The 19,617-nt window shown below is 43.5% G+C and overlaps 1 protein-coding gene across 1 annotated transcript in view; it reads left to right on the plus strand.

Annotated features, from left to right (window-relative positions):
- Positions 1-7,547: 7,547 nt before the first annotated feature.
- LOC123760115 (uncharacterized) overlaps positions 7,548-19,617 on the plus strand; it is a 226,604-nt gene continuing 214,534 nt past the window's right edge. The window contains 2 exon segments of the mRNA XM_045745600.2: positions 7,548-7,700; positions 14,836-15,004. Of these exon segments, the coding sequence (XP_045601556.2) occupies positions 14,836-15,004 (169 nt within the window). The 5' untranslated portion in view covers positions 7,548-7,700.

The raw sequence follows: 19,617 nt of genomic DNA on the forward strand, positions 1-19,617 counted from the left end.
CAAATTTATATATATATTTCCACCACCATGTATAAATAAATAACAGTCACACGCGGGGATTATAACTACACAATTACGTACACGTTCGTCTTCCTCCGAAGACACTGGATGCTCGACGGTGTTCACTCTGGGTAGCCCTGGTTCCTTCTTCCGTGGCCCACGATGAATCTACTATGATTCTATGACAAATCTACCCTGGCCACAGGCCAGCCAAATCACAGTCCCACTGGGTGCTTCGTCGTGGAGGCCTTCAACCACATCCAGCCTGTAGCTGGCAGGTACCGATCAGTTCCGCTGTGTAGGCCACTCCACGACCGATACTAGGGTTGCGAGCCCTAGGCAGGAGCCTCGTGTGATCCCGCTGATCACTCTCCTCACTAAGCACCACAGTGGCTAGTCTCTTCCACCAGCCAGCCCCGGATAAGGTGATTCCCAGCACTGCCACGCCACAGGCAGGCTAATACTCTCAACAGAGTTCGTCCGGGGGTGACTCACAGCTTCTTCAAAGCAGACTGGTGAAGAGACCTTGGCTGCCTTGGGTAGACTGCCTTGGGTAGACTGCCTTGGGTAGACCAATCGTTGGACTGAGGTAGTCCAACGATTACCTCAGATAATTCTAGGGAAATGAATGGATATCGAGGGCACTTGGTGTCAATTGCCGGCTGGAAAGATATTGCAAATCAAATGCAATATCTTTCATAGACAACTGGGAACACTTCTATGGAAGAAATGAAATGTATGCTCGTGATGGGGTGCATCTATCGAGAGCTGGGGTTGTTGCTGTTGCGAACTCGCTAGAAGAAGTGGTTAGAGGTGTTTGTTTGGGTTTAAACTGTTAGTAGATAGAGGTATGGGAATTGATTTGGAGGAAGGAGGTAATAAAAGTATGTTTTTGTGGGAGAAAGGAATTGGCAAAACGATCAGGGAAAGAGAAGGTCCGGAAAATAACAATTCACTTAGGGTATATTACACTAACAGTAGAAGTCTAAGAAATAAAATTAACGAATTAAATGCTCTTGTCTGCACAGAAAAAATAGATATTATTGCACTTACCGAAACGTGGATGAATGTAGAAAATAGAGAACTATTAGCTGAATATCAAATATATGGATTTAAACTATTTCACACAGATAGATATATTAGACGAGGAGGTGGAGTAGCCATATATGTTAGGGATAATTTGAAATGTAGTCTCAAAGAAGGAATCAAAACAGAGCCACACACAGAAACTATTTGGATTGAATTAAACGAAAAAGCTAATAATATTATAATAGGAGTAATATATAGGCCACCAAATTTAGACAGAATGGAAGCAGAGCATCTATGGGATGAAATATCTAGAGCATCTAGATCTAACAGTATTTATGTCATGGGTGACTTTAATTTTAGCGGAATAAACTGGTTGAACAAAACAGGGAATAGTGAAGCAGAAGATTTTCTAGAATTAATTGACGATTGCTTTCTTACGCAACACATTAAGGAACCAACACGGGAAAATAATATTTTAGATTTAGTGTTAACTAACAGGGAAACGCAAATTAATGACATCGAAATAGGGAGTGAGCTAGGGAGCAGTGATCACAAAGAAATCAGATTTAGCATAGAATGGAATAGACCAGTAGGAGAAAATTCTGTTAAAGTGCCAGATTTTCGAAAAGCTGATTTTAATAGCCTAAGAAATTTTTTGGGTCAAATTGATTGGAAAGGCTTGGGTATGGGGTGTGGGCCGGTCTTGGAGCGAGACATGAACCCAGCGATAGGTGACTTAAATGGGGATTTCGATGTGGATTCAATATATAACTTATTTAAGAATATTCTAAACAAAGCACAGGAACGTAGTATACCATACAAATTGAATAGATCGTATACTAATGACCCAAAGTGGATAACAAAGAATTTGAAGAACCTTATAGGTAAAAAGAGAGCTTGGTACAAAAGGATTAAAAATGGGGAGGTCACTTTAGAACAGGAATTCGTACAACTGGTTAGAAATGTTAAAAAAGAGATAAGGAAAGCAAAAAGAAACTATGAAGTTCGCATAGCAGGGCAAGCAAAGACAAATCCTAAAGGGTTTTTTCAGTTATATCGTACTAAGACTAGGGAAAGGATAGGTCCATTAAAAACTGAGACAGGTCAAATAACAGATAGTGATGAAGAGATGAGTAGTATTTTTAATAAATATTTTGTATCTGTATTTACTAAAGAGGAACTTAACAATATGCCTTCAGCCGAACAAGTCCATGTGGGTGGGGACGAGGACAGGTTGACGAGTTTAGCAGTTACCAGGGAGGATGTTCTTAAACAAATAGTAAAACTCAAACCAAACAAATCCCCAGGGCCGGATGAAGTGTTTGCTAGGGTGCTTAAAGAATGCAAAGAGGAGCTTTGTGACCCACTGTCAACCATATTTAATAAATCAATAGAGTCAGGCAGAGTGCCAGAGTTTTGGAAAGTTGCTAATGTGATACCAGTTTTTAAGAAAGGAGATAGATCACTTGCGTCTAACTATCGACCAATTAGCCTAACGTCTATTGTGGGAAAGTTACTCGAATCTATAATAGCAAATAAAATTCGTCTTCATCTTGAAAAACATAAATTAATAATTGAGTCGCAACATGGTTTTATAAATGGCCGTTCATGTTTAACAAATTTGTTATCTTTTTATTCTAGCATTGTTGAGGCAGTTGATAGTGGTAAGGATTGCGATGTTGTATACCTTGACTTTAGCAAAGCTTTTGATACAGTGCCACATGAAAGACTGATTAAAAAAAATAGTCTCATGGTATTGGGGGTGCTATATTAAGCTGGATTAGGGCATGGCTATACCAAAGGAAACAGAGAGTTAGTATAAATGGAATCAAGTCAGAGTGGGAAAATGTTGTAAGTGGAGTGCCTCAAGGCTCTGTCCTGGGACCTCTGTTGTTTATAATATATATAAATGATTTAGATTCAGGTTTGAGTAGCAACATTTGCAAATTTGCCGATGATACGAAAATCGGTAGGGAAATTAATTCGGAGGAGGACTCACTATCACTTCAAGTTGATCTAGATAGGGTTTTGAAATGGTCAAAGGATTGGCAGATGCAGTTTAATGCTGATAAATGTAAAGTTCTGAGGTTAGGTAATGATGATAGAGTTACAAGATACGAGCTAGATGGTGTTGTGATTGCGAAGTCGGATTGCGAAAGGGATCTGGGAGTTATGATTAGTAAGAATTTAAAACAAAAGGATCAATGCATAAATGTTCGTAATAAGGCAAATCGGACACTTGGATTTATTAATCGCAGCGTTAGTAACAAGACACCTGGTGTGGTTCTCAAGCTATATCTTGCTCTAGTTAGGCCCCATTTAGATTATGCAGTTCAGTTTTGGTCGCCATATTATAGAATGGATATAAATTCACTTGAACGTGTCCAGCGTAGGATGACTAAGTTAATTCCCCAAATTAGAAATCTTTCATATGAAGAAAGATTAACAAAGCTTAAGTTGCATTCACTGGAAAGGCGAAGAGTTAGGGGTGACATGATAGAGGTTTACAAGTGGATGAATGGACATAACCGGGGGGATATTAATAGGGTATTAAAAGTATCAACACAGGACAGAACACGAAACAATGGATATAAATTGGATAAGTTTAGATTTAGGAAAGACTTGGGTAAATACTGGTTCAGTAACAGGGTTGTTGATTTGTGGAACCAATTGCCGCGTAACATTGTGGAGGTGGGGTCCCTCGATTGTTTCAAGCACGGGTTGGACAAGTATATGAGTGGGATTGGGTGGTTATAGAATAGGAGCTGCCTCGTATGGGCCAATAGGCCTTCTGCAGTTACCTTTGTTCTTATGTTCTTATGTTCTTAACCTTCTAGGAAGCTTTTAATGTCAGGATTGACATTACAGTTCAGCGTTTTATATATATATATATATATATATATATATATATATATATATATATATATATATATATATATATATATATATATATATATATATATATATATATATATATATATATATATATATATATATATATATATATATATAATGCACATGAGAGGATGTGCAGTGACTTAATATCTAACATATTCAGAGATTTGAGTAAGGGTACCGAGTGATGTCTGGGGCCAGAGTTGGATATTGTCCTAATAGCAGCTTTGTGTTGGGTAATTAGAGGTTAGAGGACGTAAATGATTTTGGGTAGTAGAACCCCAAGCACAAATACCATAGTTGAGATAAGGATAGATGAGAGAGTACTAGAGTGTCACCAGGGCAGGGCGAGGTACATAATATCTGATCTTAGAAAGAATGCCAACAGTTTTAGAAACTTTTTTTGTTTTATTTAGAATGTGTCCCTGGAAATTCAGCTTGTTATCGATGAGGACACCAAGGAATTTACCATCAACTTTACTACTGATTTGTATATTGTTTATTCTTAAATTAATTTCATTTGAGGTTTTATTACCAAACAAAATATAGAAAGCTTTGTCAATGTTAAGGGTGAGTTTGTTAGCAGTTACCCAAAGATGGACTTTATTTAGTTCAGTGTTCACTGTAACATTTAGAGCAAGAGTGTCAGGACTGGAGAAGATGAAAGTTGTGTCATCAGCAAATATGATTAGTTTGAGGTGTTGAGAGGCATTTGGAAGGTCATTAATGCAGATGAGAAAGAGGAGAGGGCCAAGTATGCTGCCCTGTGGAACACCAATGTTTATAGGTAGTGTCGGAGAAATGGAATTATTCACAGAAAACATACTGGAGCCTGTCAGTAAGGTAGGACTGAAGGTATTGCAGGGAGTGACCTCTGACTCCATAATGATGTAATTTAAGAAGAAGGTTTTGGTGGTTGACAGTGTCAAAAGCCTTACGTAGGTCCACAAATATACCAACAGGGAACTCATTTTTATCAAGAGCTGTATGTATCAAGTTAATCATACTAATAAGTGTTTTACTTGGGCGGAGTTTGAGTATTTATGACTCGTATGGTCGCTTCAGTAAGATTTTGTCCCATGTGTTTAACAACTTCTTCTGCTCTTTGACTCTAAGTTGAAATCTTAAAGAGGTTTGTAACTGTGCACTGTGTTAGATAATGTTCCAATGGTCTGTCGGGCTTTTCTCCACAGTGCTGACATTTCCTCTCATCTTCTGGAACCTGTAGGCCTATTCCCCATGCACATGGGTACCCAAGCCTGATGCGATGTAAGTGTACTTCTGTTGCTCTCTGCTCCCTTTTATCAAACTAAGTGGTTCGTAGTTGGTTGAATTCTTGTACCAACCCGCAGATCCTGATGTTGCAACTGCTGTGTTGTGGTCACTGTACATCTTTTGCATTGCTCTGTTTCTAATTACTTTCTTAATCTGTGATAGACTCTGTGGTATGTAAATGTCTACATTACTTCTCTTAGTTGCAAGTTTCGCAGGTTCGTCTGCAATGTCATTTCCTATTATTCCCTGATTACCCTGTTGATAAGTACCCGACGGTCTTGTCATTTGAGTGTTTGCATTATGATATGACATTTGTGATCAGATAGATGTTATCACGTATGTGTTCTTGTTGCTAGGTTTCAATGGCAGATCAGCAGATAATGAGAATTCCCAGAGATACTTGTAAGCGAGTCTAAGCCGAGCAGTAGTAACATCTAGAAGTCTGCTGAGTTTAGTGGATGATCGATAGATGTGTGGCTCCTCTTGCATGATAGTATGATAATAGATGGAATTGCTGGTGTCAATTTCACTTTGCCTCAGATCTACAAGATTTTTTGAAGTTCTCGGTGTACTATTGCTCTCAGATTGCTCATTGACAATCCAAGGTTATACTCAATTTCTCTTTTAAAGGCAGATTCGTTGGCTAACTCATCAGCTCTATCATGCATTCGGAGGCCAACATGAGATGGAGTCCACATGAAATGGACTCTGTTACCATCAGTTAGTTTGTTTAGTTCATTTATTATGCACCCCATACCCATCTTGTGGGCGGTAGTGGAAAGGGTTACAGAGACACATAATGGGATCAGTAATAATTTTGTTGTATTTGTGTCTAGGTTCAGACACGAGCATGTTACAGTTATGTCTTAAAGAGTTGAGAGCATTTAAGGATGATAAAGTCACTTACAATTAATGTATCAAGTTTGGAGACTTGTACACATTTCATTCCAAGAAGCAAGGCAATTAGTTCGGTCTGAAGGGTACAAGCCCAGTTGTTTAGAAGAACTGGCAGAATTTTACACGAATTTGAAAACTCTGCTGAACTTTAAAATCCAATTTGGAAAAATCATCAGGTCAAATGGGAAGACATTTGACAAGCCGTCGACTTTCTTTCCTCGTCGAGGCCACTAGAGTGTTAGTGACCCTCAGGTAAATTCAGGTAAATGTGTATATACCGATAAGAAAATTAAGACCTTCCACCTTTTCCCTGTGAAATTATTATGTAAGGTAATAGTGGCCGGAGTGTGTATACGTGTGTGAACTGTGGCATGAGTACTGTGCTACTGACTCACAGTATTGAGTACCGCGCTGCTGACTCACAGTATTGAGTACTGTGCTACTGACTCACAGTATTGAGTACTGTGCTACTGACTCACAGTGTTGAGTACTGTGCTACTGACTCACAGTATTGAGTACTGTGCTACTGACTCACAGTGTTGAGTACTGTGCTACTGACTCACAGTATTGAGTACTGTGCTACTGACTCACAGTATTGAGTACTGTGCTACTGACTCACAGTATTGAGTACTGTGCTACTGACTCACAGTATTGAGTACTGTGCTACTGACTCACAGTATTGAGTACTGTGCTACTGACTCACAGTGTTGAGTACTGTGCTACTGACTCACAGTGTTGAGTACTGTGCTACTGACTCACAGTATTGAGTACTGCGCTACTGACTCACAGTGTTGAGTACTGTGCTACTGACTCACAGTATTGAGTACTGTGCTACTGACTCACAGTATTGAGTACTGTGCTACTGACTCACAGTATTGAGTACTGTGCTACTGACTCACAGTATTGAGTACTGTGCTACTGACTCACAGTATTGAGTACTGTGCTACTGACTCACAGTGTTGAGTACCGCGCTACTGACTCACAGTATTGAATACCGCGTTACTGACTCACAGTATTGAATACCGCGCTACTGACTCACAGTATTGAGTACTGCGCTACTGACTCACAGTATTGAGTACTGTGCTACTGACTCACAGTATTGAGTACTGCGTTACTGACTCACAGTGTTGAGTACTGTGCTACTGACTCACAGTATTGAGTACTGCGCTACTGACTCACAGTATTGAATACCGCGCTACTGACTCACAGTATTGAGTACTGTGCTACTGAGTACCAGCCACAGTTAAATACCTCGCTCCAATCACAGCTACTCACCCTTTAACTGAGCCCTTTAACTGCGCTCCACAATACTCACTCCACATAACTACCTCATCAACTTAATGTCGCTAGCTGTACCGTACACACACATACAGCTTCTGATATAACCGGTCGTCGGCCTCGGGCTCTAAACCTAATCAGAGAAATTCAGAATTTCCTTAAAAAGTGTTGTGGGGTTGAGCGTGTGGCGAGGGAGGAGGAGGAGTGCGCATGCGTGCCCGGGCCACCTCCTGCTGGCCGCTCATCGCCCTCACCCTCCTGCTCTCCTCTTCCATTTTTTGTTCTTAGGTGGGCTTGAGGACCTTGTGAGACGCTAGGAATGCAAGGTAAGTGTGAGGGTAAGGCGGGGAGAGGAGCTGGGTGTGGAGGAGGGCGGACATGACGGGATACACCCGCTACAGTTGGGGGTGCTGGTCTTTGTTTTGATTCTGACCTCCATACATGTTGACCGTAGATTGTCACATTACTGCCTCGCCATAATGATCCCGGCCTCGCCGTAACGCTCCCGGCCTCGCCGTAACGCTCCCGGCCTCGCCGTAACGCTCCCGGCCTCGCCGTAACGCTCCCTGCCTCGCCATAACGCTCCCTGCCTCGCCATAATGCTCCCTCCCTCCCCATAGTGCTCCCTGCCTCGCCATAATGCTCCCGGCCTCGCCGTAACGCTCCCGGCCTCGCCGTAACGCTCCCGGCCTCGCCGTAACGCTCCCTGCCTCGCCATAATGCTCCCTGCCTCGCCATAATGCTCCCTCCCTCCCTATAGTGCTCCCTGCCTCGCCATAATGCTCCCTGCCTCGCCATAATGCTCCCTCCCTCCCTATAGTGCTCCCTGCCTCGCCATAATGCTCCCGGCCTCGCCATAATGCTCCCTCCCTCCCTATAGTGCTCCCTGCCTCGCCATAATGCTCCCTGCCTCGCCATAATGCTCCCTGCCTCGCCATAATGCTCCCTGCCTCGCCATAGTACTCCCTGCTTCGCCATAGTACTCTCTGCCTCGCCATAGTACTCCCTGCCTCGCCATAATGCTTCCTGCCTCACCATAGCGCTCCCTGACTTGCCATAATGCTCCCTGCCTCGCCATAGCGCTCCCTGCCTCGCCATAGCGCTCCCTGCCTCGCCATAGCGCTCCCTGACTCGCCATAGTACTCCCTGCCTTGCCATAATGCTTCCAGCCTCGCCATAATGCTTCCTGCCTCACCATAGCGCTCCCTGCCTCGCCATAATGCTCTCTGCCTCGCCATAATGCTCCCTCCCTCCCCATAGTGCTCCCTGCCTCGCCATAATGCTCCCTGCCTCGCCATAGCGCTCCCTGCCTCGCCATAATGCTCCCTCCCCATAGCGCTCCCTGCCTTGCCATAATGCTCCCTGCCTCGCCATAATGCTCCCTGCCTCACTATAATGCTTCCTGCCTTGCCATAATGCTCCCTACCTCACCATAGTGTTCCCCGCCTCACCATAACGCTCCCCTGCCTCGCCATAATGCTCCCAGCCTCGCCATAACACTCCCCTGCCTTGCTATAATGCTTCCAGCCTTGCCATAATACTCCCTGCCTCGCCATAATGCTCCCAGCCTCGCCATAATACTCCCTGCCTCGCTGTAATGCTCCCTGCCTCGCCGTAATGCTCCCTGCCTCGCCGTAATGCTCCCTGCCTCGCCGTAATGCTCCCTGCCTCGCCGTAATGCTCCCTGCCTCGCCGTAATGTTCCCCTGCCTCGTCCTAACGCTGCCCTGCCTCGCCGTAACGCTGCCATGCCTCGTCGTAACGCTCCCCTGCCTTGCCGTCGCGTAACGCTCCCCTGCCTTGCCGTAACGCTCCCCTGCCTCGCCGTAACGCTCCCCTGCCTCGTCGTAAAGCTCCCCTGCCTTGCCGTAATGCTCCCTGCCTCGCCGTAACGCTCCCCTGCCTCGCCGTAACGCTCCCCTGCCTCGCAGTAACGCTGCCCTGCCTCGCGGTAACGCTGCCCTGCCTCGCGGTAACGCTGCCCTGCCTCGCGGTAACACTGCCCTGCCTCGCCGTAACGCTCCCCTGCCTCGCCGTAACGCTGCCCTGCCTCGTGGTAGCGCTCCCCTGCCTCGCCGTAACGCTGCCCTGCCTCGCGGTAACGCTGCCCTGCCTCGCGGTAACGCTGCCCTGCCTCGCGGTAACGCTGCCCTGCCTCGCGGTAACGCTGCCCTGCCTCGCGGTAACGCTGCCCTGCCTCGCGGTAACGCTGCCCTGCCTCGCGGTAACGCTGCCCTGCCTCGCGGTAACGCTGCCCTGCCTCGCGGTAACGCTGCCCTGCCTCGCGGTAACGCTGCCCTGCCTCGCGGTAACGCTGCCCTGCCTCGCGGTAACGCTGCCCTGCCTCGCGGTAACGCTGCCCTGCCTCGCGGTAACGCTGCCCTGCCTCGCGGTAACGCTGCCCTGCCTCGCGGTAACGCTGCCCTGCCTCGCGGTAACGCTGCCCTGCCTCGCGGTAACGCTGCCCTGCCTCGGCGCCTCACCTCGTACACACCACCACCACACCATCAATATCCACCTTTCAGTTTTTGTTTTCCGTGAATGAAAGATTGTTTTAAATTGATGATAATTGATTTGGTTTTGATTTCCTGACAATTAGGTTCACGGTTCACCAAGATGACCCACCCAATGGGGCCAGAGGTTTGGGGGGAGGGTGAACAGAGTGGGGGGGGTGGGCCTGGGCATGCTGAGAGTGGGGGGTGGGTCTTGGCATGCTGAGAGTGGGGGGGGGAGTGAGCCTGGGCATGCTGAGAATGGGGGGTGGGTCTTGGCAAGCTGAGTGGGTGGGTTGGGTCTGGGTAGGCTAAAAGAGAGGTGGGATGGGTGCTGGTGTGCCGACAGGGCGGTGGTGGGTGGGGTGGGTGCGGGCGTGCTGAGAGGGCGGTGGGCGGAGGGGGGTGCGGGCATGACGAGAGGGCGGTGGTGGGTTAAATGGGTGCTGGCTTGTCGAGTTGACGGGGGGGGGGGGGGGTGCAGGCATGCTGAGAGGGTGGTGGTGGGTGGGGTGGGTGCTGGCGTGCCGAGGGTGGTGAGGGAGGGTGCTTGCGTGCCGAGAGGGCGGCGGGGTGGGGGGGTGATGGCGTGCCGAGAGGGCGGTGATGGGTGGGATGGGTGCTGGCAGGCCGAGGGCTGTGAGGGGGGTGTGGGCATGCCGAGAGGGCAGTGGTGGGTGGGGTGGGTGCGTGCGTGCCGAGAGGGCGTTGGTGGGTGGGGTGGTTGCGTGCGTGCCGAGAGGGCGGTGCTGGTGTGCCGAGGGCGGTGAGGGGAAGGGGGTGCGGACGTGCCGAGAGGGCGGTGGGGGGAAGGTGGGTCCTGGTATGTCGAGAGGGCGGTGATGGGTGGGATGGGTGCTGGCTGGCCGAGGGCTGTGAGGGGGGGTGCGGGCATGCCGAGAGGGCAGTGGTGGGTGGGGTGGGTGCATGCGTGCCGAGAGGGTGGTGGTGGGTGGGATGGGTGGGTGCATGCCGAAAGGGCGGTGGGTGGGGAGGTGCGGTGTGCTGAGAGGGCAGGGGGGATGGGGGGGTGGGATGTATGCTGGCGTGCCGAGGGCGGTGAGGGGGGGGTGCGGGTATGCCGAGAGGGCGGTGGGGGGAGGTGCTGGCATGCCAAGAGGGTGGAGGGGGGGGGGGTGGGCGTGCCAAGAAGGCGGTGGGGGGAGGTGAGGTGGGTGTGGGCGTGTCGAGAGGCGGGGGGGGGTGGGGGGGGAGGTTGGTGGTGGCGTGCTGAGAGGGCAGTGGGGCGGAGGTGGGTGCTGGTGTGCCGAGAGGGCAGTAGGTAGGTATGGGCATGCAAAGAGGGCGGTGGGGGGGGGGGGTGTTGCAGGCCTGGCCTGCTGGGCAACCCGCTCTCGCACAAGACAGTATATATATGACTTGTTGCTTGTAGTCACTATTTGGCTGATTAATAAGTACCTATGTGGTATATGCCAAGTTATATTTTGTTTTTAAGGTACAAACTCTTCCTATAGATTCACTAAACACCAGTTTTCATATTAGGAATTTCTTTTTGAGTTTTATTAAACAATAGAGATTTTATACAATGACAATATTCTTAATTACTTTACAATTTATTTAAATATTTTGGTTTAGTTTTATTATTTTTTATAAAACTGTAATATCAATATAGGTATAGGTTAAGTAATAATTGTAATTAAGAAGCAATAAGATGCTTATCTTAACATACTAAGAAGGTTAGGTTAGGTCGGTGTTTTCTATTAAGCTTTTCAAGGTAAACTAAAATATTCACAATAAATTAGTATGTCACATATGCACTTATTAATAAGCCAATATTGACTCTAAGCAAGTGCAAGAATGGGTTGTGCTGGGAGGGTCTGGTGTATGGGTGCCCTTCAACTCCTATTTTTGATCTTGGTGTTTTTTCTGGAGAGTGGTTTCTATGTCCAAGAGGTTCTTTCTCTTCTTTTTTGTTCCTTAGCTGCTCTCCCTCGTGTGCTTTTCTGGGTATCAGCCAGTTTCTAGGATTCACCCTTTTTGTGCAAGCTTTGATGGCTCGTCTATCCCCAATGTTTGTGGGGGATTGATTCTGGGGTTAAAGATTCCATTTTGGTGTTAGCGTCCATACCTCACCTTGGGTTGCAGATGTATCCTCTGTATTTGCATAGTGTGCTTTTTTTTACAGGTACTCAACCACATGTGTGGGGTTTTGAAAGGACTGACTTTTGGCAGTACTGTACATACAACTGAGTACCGATTTTGTTGAGACTCGTGTCACTCTCATTGAAAATGCACTAGAAAAGATGTTGGATGGACACCTAACTAAATTCTTTACACAAGCAATCCAACCCATCTCCGAGGCTGACCCAACAGACACCCCATCGATATGTACAAACAATGACATCTCCCCAGACACAGCTACCATTGCTGGATACACATCTTTAAACTGATGGGGTACCTCCTAAATACCCCAGGCTGCCTTGCCACAAACCCCAACCATCAGCACCAAGAGTAAGAAACCCCCCAGCTATATAAACCTCCCAACAATCTGGCACTTTGACTGAAAAACCCCATAAACCACATTCTCCCATGGCACATCCTCTAACCACTCCCAGATATTCAACATGTACTACGAGCACGTCAAAGAAGACCGATGTAATCACATCCCAGACATAAAAATTCAAAATATGACAACATAATCCATCTTTAACAAACCTACCCCAACTTAACCTTATATACATAAACCCCCCCTTGTTACTTAATGTACCCTACCCTACCCTACCTTACCCTACCATAATCCATCCTAACCTATCGGACTTGCGACAAACTTTCAAACATACTTCGACTCACATACTCAGTTTCTAGACTAAACCTCTCGCTTTTCATTGAACAGCAACACTGTGATACCACCATTAACACAACTCATCTTTGCCATCCATTTTGCAGTCCATTTCCACTTGTGTGTATTTTTCTCATTATCCTCGCACAAATAGAAGACATCGATAACTTTCCAATCTGTGCCAAATTCTGAACATTGATGTGCCACTGTGAGTTCCGCATCTTTCAACATCGCCACCTGTGCAGTTATCGGGAGGACAAACTTTCCTGCAAACTGCATGTATCGCAAAGAAGTAGAAGAGGAAGAAGAAGAAGAAAAACAAAATGCAGATGTTGTATAAACAGACTTCACACATTCATTTGATAAATGCGACCATGGAGTGATAGCACGCAAAATGAGGTCAATGGGAATAACAGGCAAAGTAGGACAGTGGATATTCAATTTTCTGGCGAACAGAACACAGAGTAACAGTCAACCAAATAAGAAATAGTTCAAGCACAGTTAAAAGCTCTGTACCCCAGGGTAGAGTCCTTGCACCACTGCTTTTCCTTATTCTCGTACCAGGTATAGACAGAAATACAAGTTACAGCTTCGTATCATCCTATGCAGATGACGAAAATCAGCATGAAAATTACCTCTGCTGAAGACATTGAAAAACTAGAAGCAGATATTAATAAGAGTTTTTGACTGGGCAGCAGAAAATAACATGATGCTTAAGTGATAAATTCCAGGTACAGAGTACTGTACTCAGGTATGGTAAAAATGAGGACCTTAAACAGTTCAGTGGTTAATAAAGTTTCGACTGGCTAGCAGAAAATAACATGAGATGTAACAGTGATAAATTTCAGGTACAGTACTTGGGTACGGTAAAAATGAGAACCTTAAACATAATACAGTGTACAAAACACAATCAAATCTGACCATAGTAGGAAAGCAGCATGTAGGGGATCTGGAAATCATGATGTCTGATGACCTAACGTTTAAGAAGCATAACCAAGCAAATACTGTATTGCATCAGCTCAAAAAATTATAGGATGGATTATGAGAACCTTCAAATCCAGGGATCCCATCATAATGATTGTACTATTCAAATCACTAGTGCTCTCCCGTTTTGAGTACTGCTCGATACTGGCTTCCTCCTTCAGAGTTGGAGAGTGTGCCGAGATAGAGGGAATACAGAGAACATACACAGTAAAAATACACACGAAGCACAGCAGAGTATCACTTGCTACCAGCAAACAATGCCACCTTATGCAGCAAAATGCCTCTAATATGCTACACACATACATTGCTAACTCTAGCCACAACAATGCCATTATCAGATACTTGTCACTAAATCATGAATATGAATAGTTTTCCACAAGTTTATTTTCTAAAGGAACATGAGTACTGATTTCATGATGTGTAGATGCATGAAACCTTTGCTTTGCACTGTAAATCGTTCCTCATTGACTTGTACAGTGGGGGGGTCAGAAATGGCATGATCGTTCCTGACTGACGTGCTGCATTTGAAGGGTTAATCTATTGAGATTACTCAATTGGTAATTGATTATTCAATTTACAGAGAGTTGGGATTACTCCCATTTCCTGGAAGTGTGAAGAACCTGTTTGTGGGATCACATGACAAATGTACACAGGGTCAGCATCTTATTCTTGTGCTATAAGAGTGTAATATTGGATATCTCGGGTGAGGTAATGTTTATACTGTACGTACAGTACTGAAAATATTGTTTTTTGAAATTCCTGTAGGTAGTACAGTCGAGTTCATTCTTCACTCATGATTGGGAATTTCGAGTTCTAATCCCAGGCGGGACAGAAATGGTTGAGGTGTTTCCTGACACCTGATGCACCTGTTTACTTAGCAGTAAGTAGGTACCCAGGAGTTCGTCAGCCTGCTGTGGAATTGCATCCTGGGAGGTCAGCAATTTGACTTTGGAGGGGGGAACCTCGATATAAGACTTACATGTATATATACACTGGCTGCCTGTTGCTCGATATAATGAATTATGAATTACTAGTATATTAAATGTTAAGTTAAATCGTAAAATATTATGCAAAAGTCAAACTGGGATCCAAGTTATTTGTACAAACTTCTGTGCCATGAGCAGATACAGAGCCAGTTTAAAGATTACAGCAACTTTCTTGCCTGATAATGCTACAATTTTTTCAGATGTCGTCAGATGAAAGCCACACACACGATTTGTTATTGACTAGTCCAGATTCGGAGGAACATTTAGTGGACGATGATGTAGTTCAAGAGTCATCCACGGTGGGTGATTGTCCTCTTTCATTAGAACAGCTAGAGGATCCGCTCGCTCCCAACACAAGTGATGCCCAAGGTATGCATTTTCTATTAATTTACATAGGCATTATGTAAAACATTTATTGTTTTGTGTTTGTTTAATAACAATTATTGCATTGAGCATTCTCACAGGTTATTAGGCTAGAATATGCTCAAGCCATCTTTGCTACAATGTGAAGACTGATATTGTACAGTCTATGCTTTTTGTGGGGAAGCCCCCGGAACTTGCCCAGAAAATGGCATTTCATTACATTCAACGCTGGGTTTTTTATGCTATTTTGCAAGGAGCCATTTTGTCAGTTGGTAAATTGTCAATCTTGCACATGGTTATGGAGAGGTAAGAGAGCGCTCATAATTAGGTACAACTAATATGGTTACCATAATCTTTTTTTATTTATATATTATTATTTTTTAATGTTAGGTATATAATTAGGTACACCTAATAGGGTTACCATAATCTTTTTTTATTTATTTATATATTAATTTGTTTAATGTTTCTTCTTTTGACGTGTTTCCATTCGGTATCTCCAGTATGATTCTGTATATTGACTTGAATTGTCAAATATTTTACTTATGTTAAAAAAAATAACTAGGGAAAAATCACCAGTCTTTAGACATTTAACCCTTGGGTAGTGCAGCTATTAATAGCCAACAACACTGCTGTGCAGAAGAAAAAATAATTCAAAACAATTTTGTCTCCTTTATTGGACATTTAGAAATTCTGGAGTGTGAGAAACTCTGAAACACTTCACATGACAAAGGTGAACAGCACATGCTTGGCACCATGTTAACACCCATTTACATATCTGTAGCTTCCTTTGTGGGGTTTTACAAACAATGCACTCACACTGGTCTAATGTATGCTTTCCAGATGGTGGTAAATGTTCTAATTTGTGTACAGTGGCACCTCGTCTTAAGACTGTCCCTACTTACGAATTTTTTGAGTTATGACGTAAATTTCGTCGGAAAATGAGACTCGACTTGCGACCTTTGCCTTGACTAGTGACTTTTATTGATAGTCACTTGGGTCGGCTGAGCACGTGGTTCCTGGTGGCACAGGCTGACCCGGCCTCAGTTTACCAGAGCTGCTTGCTAAGTGGCGATCGTGCTTGTAAAGAATTCCATTATTTTTGTGCTTTTTGGTTTTTTGAACATAAAAGTAATTATTATGTATCATGTCATGGGTCCCAAGAAAGTTTTTCTTGTTCCCAAGAAAGTCAGTGTTAAGGTTCAACCTAAGAAAACCCATGTGAGGATGACCACAGAGGAAAAACAAGAGATCATTCGTAAACATGAAAATGGTATGAGGGTTGTTGATGTAGAGGATGTCCCTTCCTCATTTATTATGAAAATGTGTGCAGCAGCATGGGAAGAACTGCAAACTTTTGCTGAAAAGACTCGCCCAAATCAAGTTGCAGTAGGCCGTTGCCTTAACCTTTTCAATGACACTGTGATGCATCACTACAGACAAATATTGAAAAAAATTGAAAAAAAGAAAAATATCTAAAAGGTTCATTCAGTGAATGTCAGGTAAGCTGCTACATTTTCAATAAAAAATAAAATGAAACTTAAAAAAATATTGAAAAAATTTGAAAACAAATAAAAATGTCTAAAAGGTTTGTTCAGTGGATGTCAAGTAGGCTGCTCTATTTTCTATAAAAAATAAGAAAAATGAATAAATAAATAAAAAGAATGAAAGAATTTGAAAAAAGAAATGTCTAAAAGGTTTGTTCAGTGGATGTCAGGTAGGCTGCTCCATTTTCCATAAAAGATTAAAAATATAATTAAAAATTAAAAAAAGAAAAACAATCGCTGCCTGATGTTATAATGGAAGGGAACTCTCCTTCCAAACAATAACACCTCCTCCTTGCAGTCTTCCATACACCAACAAGTCATCAATAAAGGTAAGCAATAACTTGTACATACAGTCCAACCTGCACTATATGGGACCAACCCCCAGTGTGTTGGAGCACTGGATTTGTTGCAAGAGGTGACCTTCAGGAGACGTTTGTGTCAGTATCTTTTTTTTTTCTTGTACACAATAAATATGTATTATCATATTACATACTGTACCTATATATTACTACTCTACTAAAAAAATAGTTACATTTGTTATTTACCTTATTGTTAGTCTGGTCCATCTTGAAGTCTCATGGAGTTGTGAATGCTGTACAGTAAATACGTACTGTATACTGTAGTGTATTATGCCATTAGCACTATGTTGATTAAGTAGTTCTGCTGTATGTTGAGTACTACAATACAGTTTATGAAAACTATTATACACTAAAATACTAAAATTACTGCAGCTTTAATTTTAACACTATGTACACACTTAAATTTAACACTTGTGTTAACTGTTTACTCCACACCCAATGTTTTTAGATGTTTGCATCAGCTTTGCTGGTGCTTGCTACTGCTGTGTTGGCTTCAGCTGCTGCTGAGCTGGTGCTGGCTGCTGTTATACTGGTGCTGGGTATGGCTGTGCTGGTGCTGGGTACGGCAGTACTGGTTGATTTTCTGCTATTAGTGTGTGAAAACTATTGACTCATTTTCGTTTTTCCTTCCTTCTGTCATGTCCTTGAGACAAATATCTTTCATCGTCCTTAGGTGTCGATAAAAGCTGGTGGGTTTTTGCGATTATTCTTCCACCGGCGGACAAACACGTAATTACCTAAGTGTAATTACCTAAGTGTAGTTACAGGATGAGAGCTAAGCTCGTGATGTCCCGTCTTCCCAGCACTCTTTGTCATATAACGCTTTGAAACTACTGACGGTCTTGGCCTCCACCACCACCTCACTTAACTTGTTCCAACCGTCTACCACTCTATTTGCGAAGGTGAATTTTCTTATATTTCTTCGGCATCTGTGTTTAGCTAGTTTAAATCTATGACCTCTTGTTCTTGAAGTGCCAGGTCTCAGGAAATCTTATCTGTCAATTTTATCAATTCCTGTTACTATTTTGTATGTAGTGATCATATCACCTCTTTTTCTTCTGTCTTCTAGTTTTAGCATGTTTAATGCTTCTAACCTCTCCTCGTAGCTCTTACCCTTCAGTTCTGGGAGCCACTTAGTAGCATGTCTTTGCACCTTTTCCAGTTTGTTGATGTGCTTCTTAAGATATGGGCACCACACAACAGCTGCATATTCTAGCTTTGGCCTAACAAAAGTCATGAACAACTTCTTTAGTATATCGCCATCCATGTATTTAAATGCAATTCTGAAGTTAGAAAGCATAGCATAGGCTCCTTGCACAATATTCTTTATGTGGTCCTCAGGTGATAGTTTTCTATCTAGAACCACCCCTAGATCTCTTTCTTTATCAGAATTCTTTAAAGATTTCTCACATAATATATAGGTTGTGTGGGGTCTATGTTCTCCTATTCCACATTCCATAACATGACATTTATTAACATTAAATTCCATTTGCCAAGTGGTGCTCCATCTACGTATTTTGTCCAGGTCTTCTTGAAGGGCATGACAATCATCTAAATTTCTTATCCTTCCTATTATCTTAGCATCATCAGCAAACATGTTCATATAATTCTGTATACCAACTGGTAGATCATTTATGTAGACAATAAACACCACTGGTGCAAGAACTGAACCCTGTGGTACTCCACTTGTGACATCTCTCCATTCCGATACATTGCCTCTGATTACTGCCCTCATTTTTCTATCAGTCAGAAAACTTTTCATCCATGATAGAAGCTTACCTGTCACCCCTCCAATATTTTTCAGTTTCCAGAACAACCTCTTATGTGGAACTCTGTCGAAAGCCTTTTTTAGGTCCAGATAGATGCAGTCAACCCAACCATCTCTTTCCTGTAATATCTCTGTGGCTCGATCATAGAAACTGAGTAAATTCGATACACAGGATCTTCCAGATCGAAAACCATACTGTCTGTCTGATATTATATCATTTCTCTCTAGGTGTTCTACCCATTTAGTTTTGATTAGTTTTCCAATACTTTCACTATTACACTTGTCAATGATACAGGTCTATAATTGAGGGGGTCTTCCCTGCTGCCACTTTTGTAGATTGGAACTATGTTAGCCTGTTTCCACACGTCTGCTACGATTCCTGTACACAGGGATGCCTGAAAGATCAGGTCACTCGCAGATAAAGCTGACGGCACTGGGTGCCTATTGTATGAACGCAGACTAGGTCTATAAAACCTGCAGTAGGCTGGTGTTTAAGCCAGATCCAGTAACATAAATTTCTCTTTCTCTCAAGTATTGGATTTACATCAAATTATATATTTTTGGGTTATATATTTAGTTTAGTATTATTATATATGTTTAATATTATAAATATTAAACATATAAATATATATATATAATTTTATAAAGAGTTAAAAGGACTGACATCAACAAGGATCCACACAGTGAACCACAAATACAACACAATACATCAGACAATGAAGAGGTGTGGCAAGTGTTCGGGGGTACTGGGAAAACGTAATGCAGGCGTAACGTGTTGCATCTGTAACATAAGATTTCACCTGGGCTGTACAGAATTAGCTCCAGGATGCATAAAAAGGCAAGGAATTTACTGGGTTTGCAAAGATGACAGATTAATGTTAGAGAACATAACTAAACTGATGAAAAACATTCCCGAGTCACAGAGATTATCATTCACAGACAGGCTAC

This window comes from Procambarus clarkii, chromosome 16, assembly GCF_040958095.1.
Source record: "Procambarus clarkii isolate CNS0578487 chromosome 16, FALCON_Pclarkii_2.0, whole genome shotgun sequence".
Taxonomy (NCBI): Eukaryota; Metazoa; Arthropoda; class Malacostraca; order Decapoda; family Cambaridae; genus Procambarus; species Procambarus clarkii.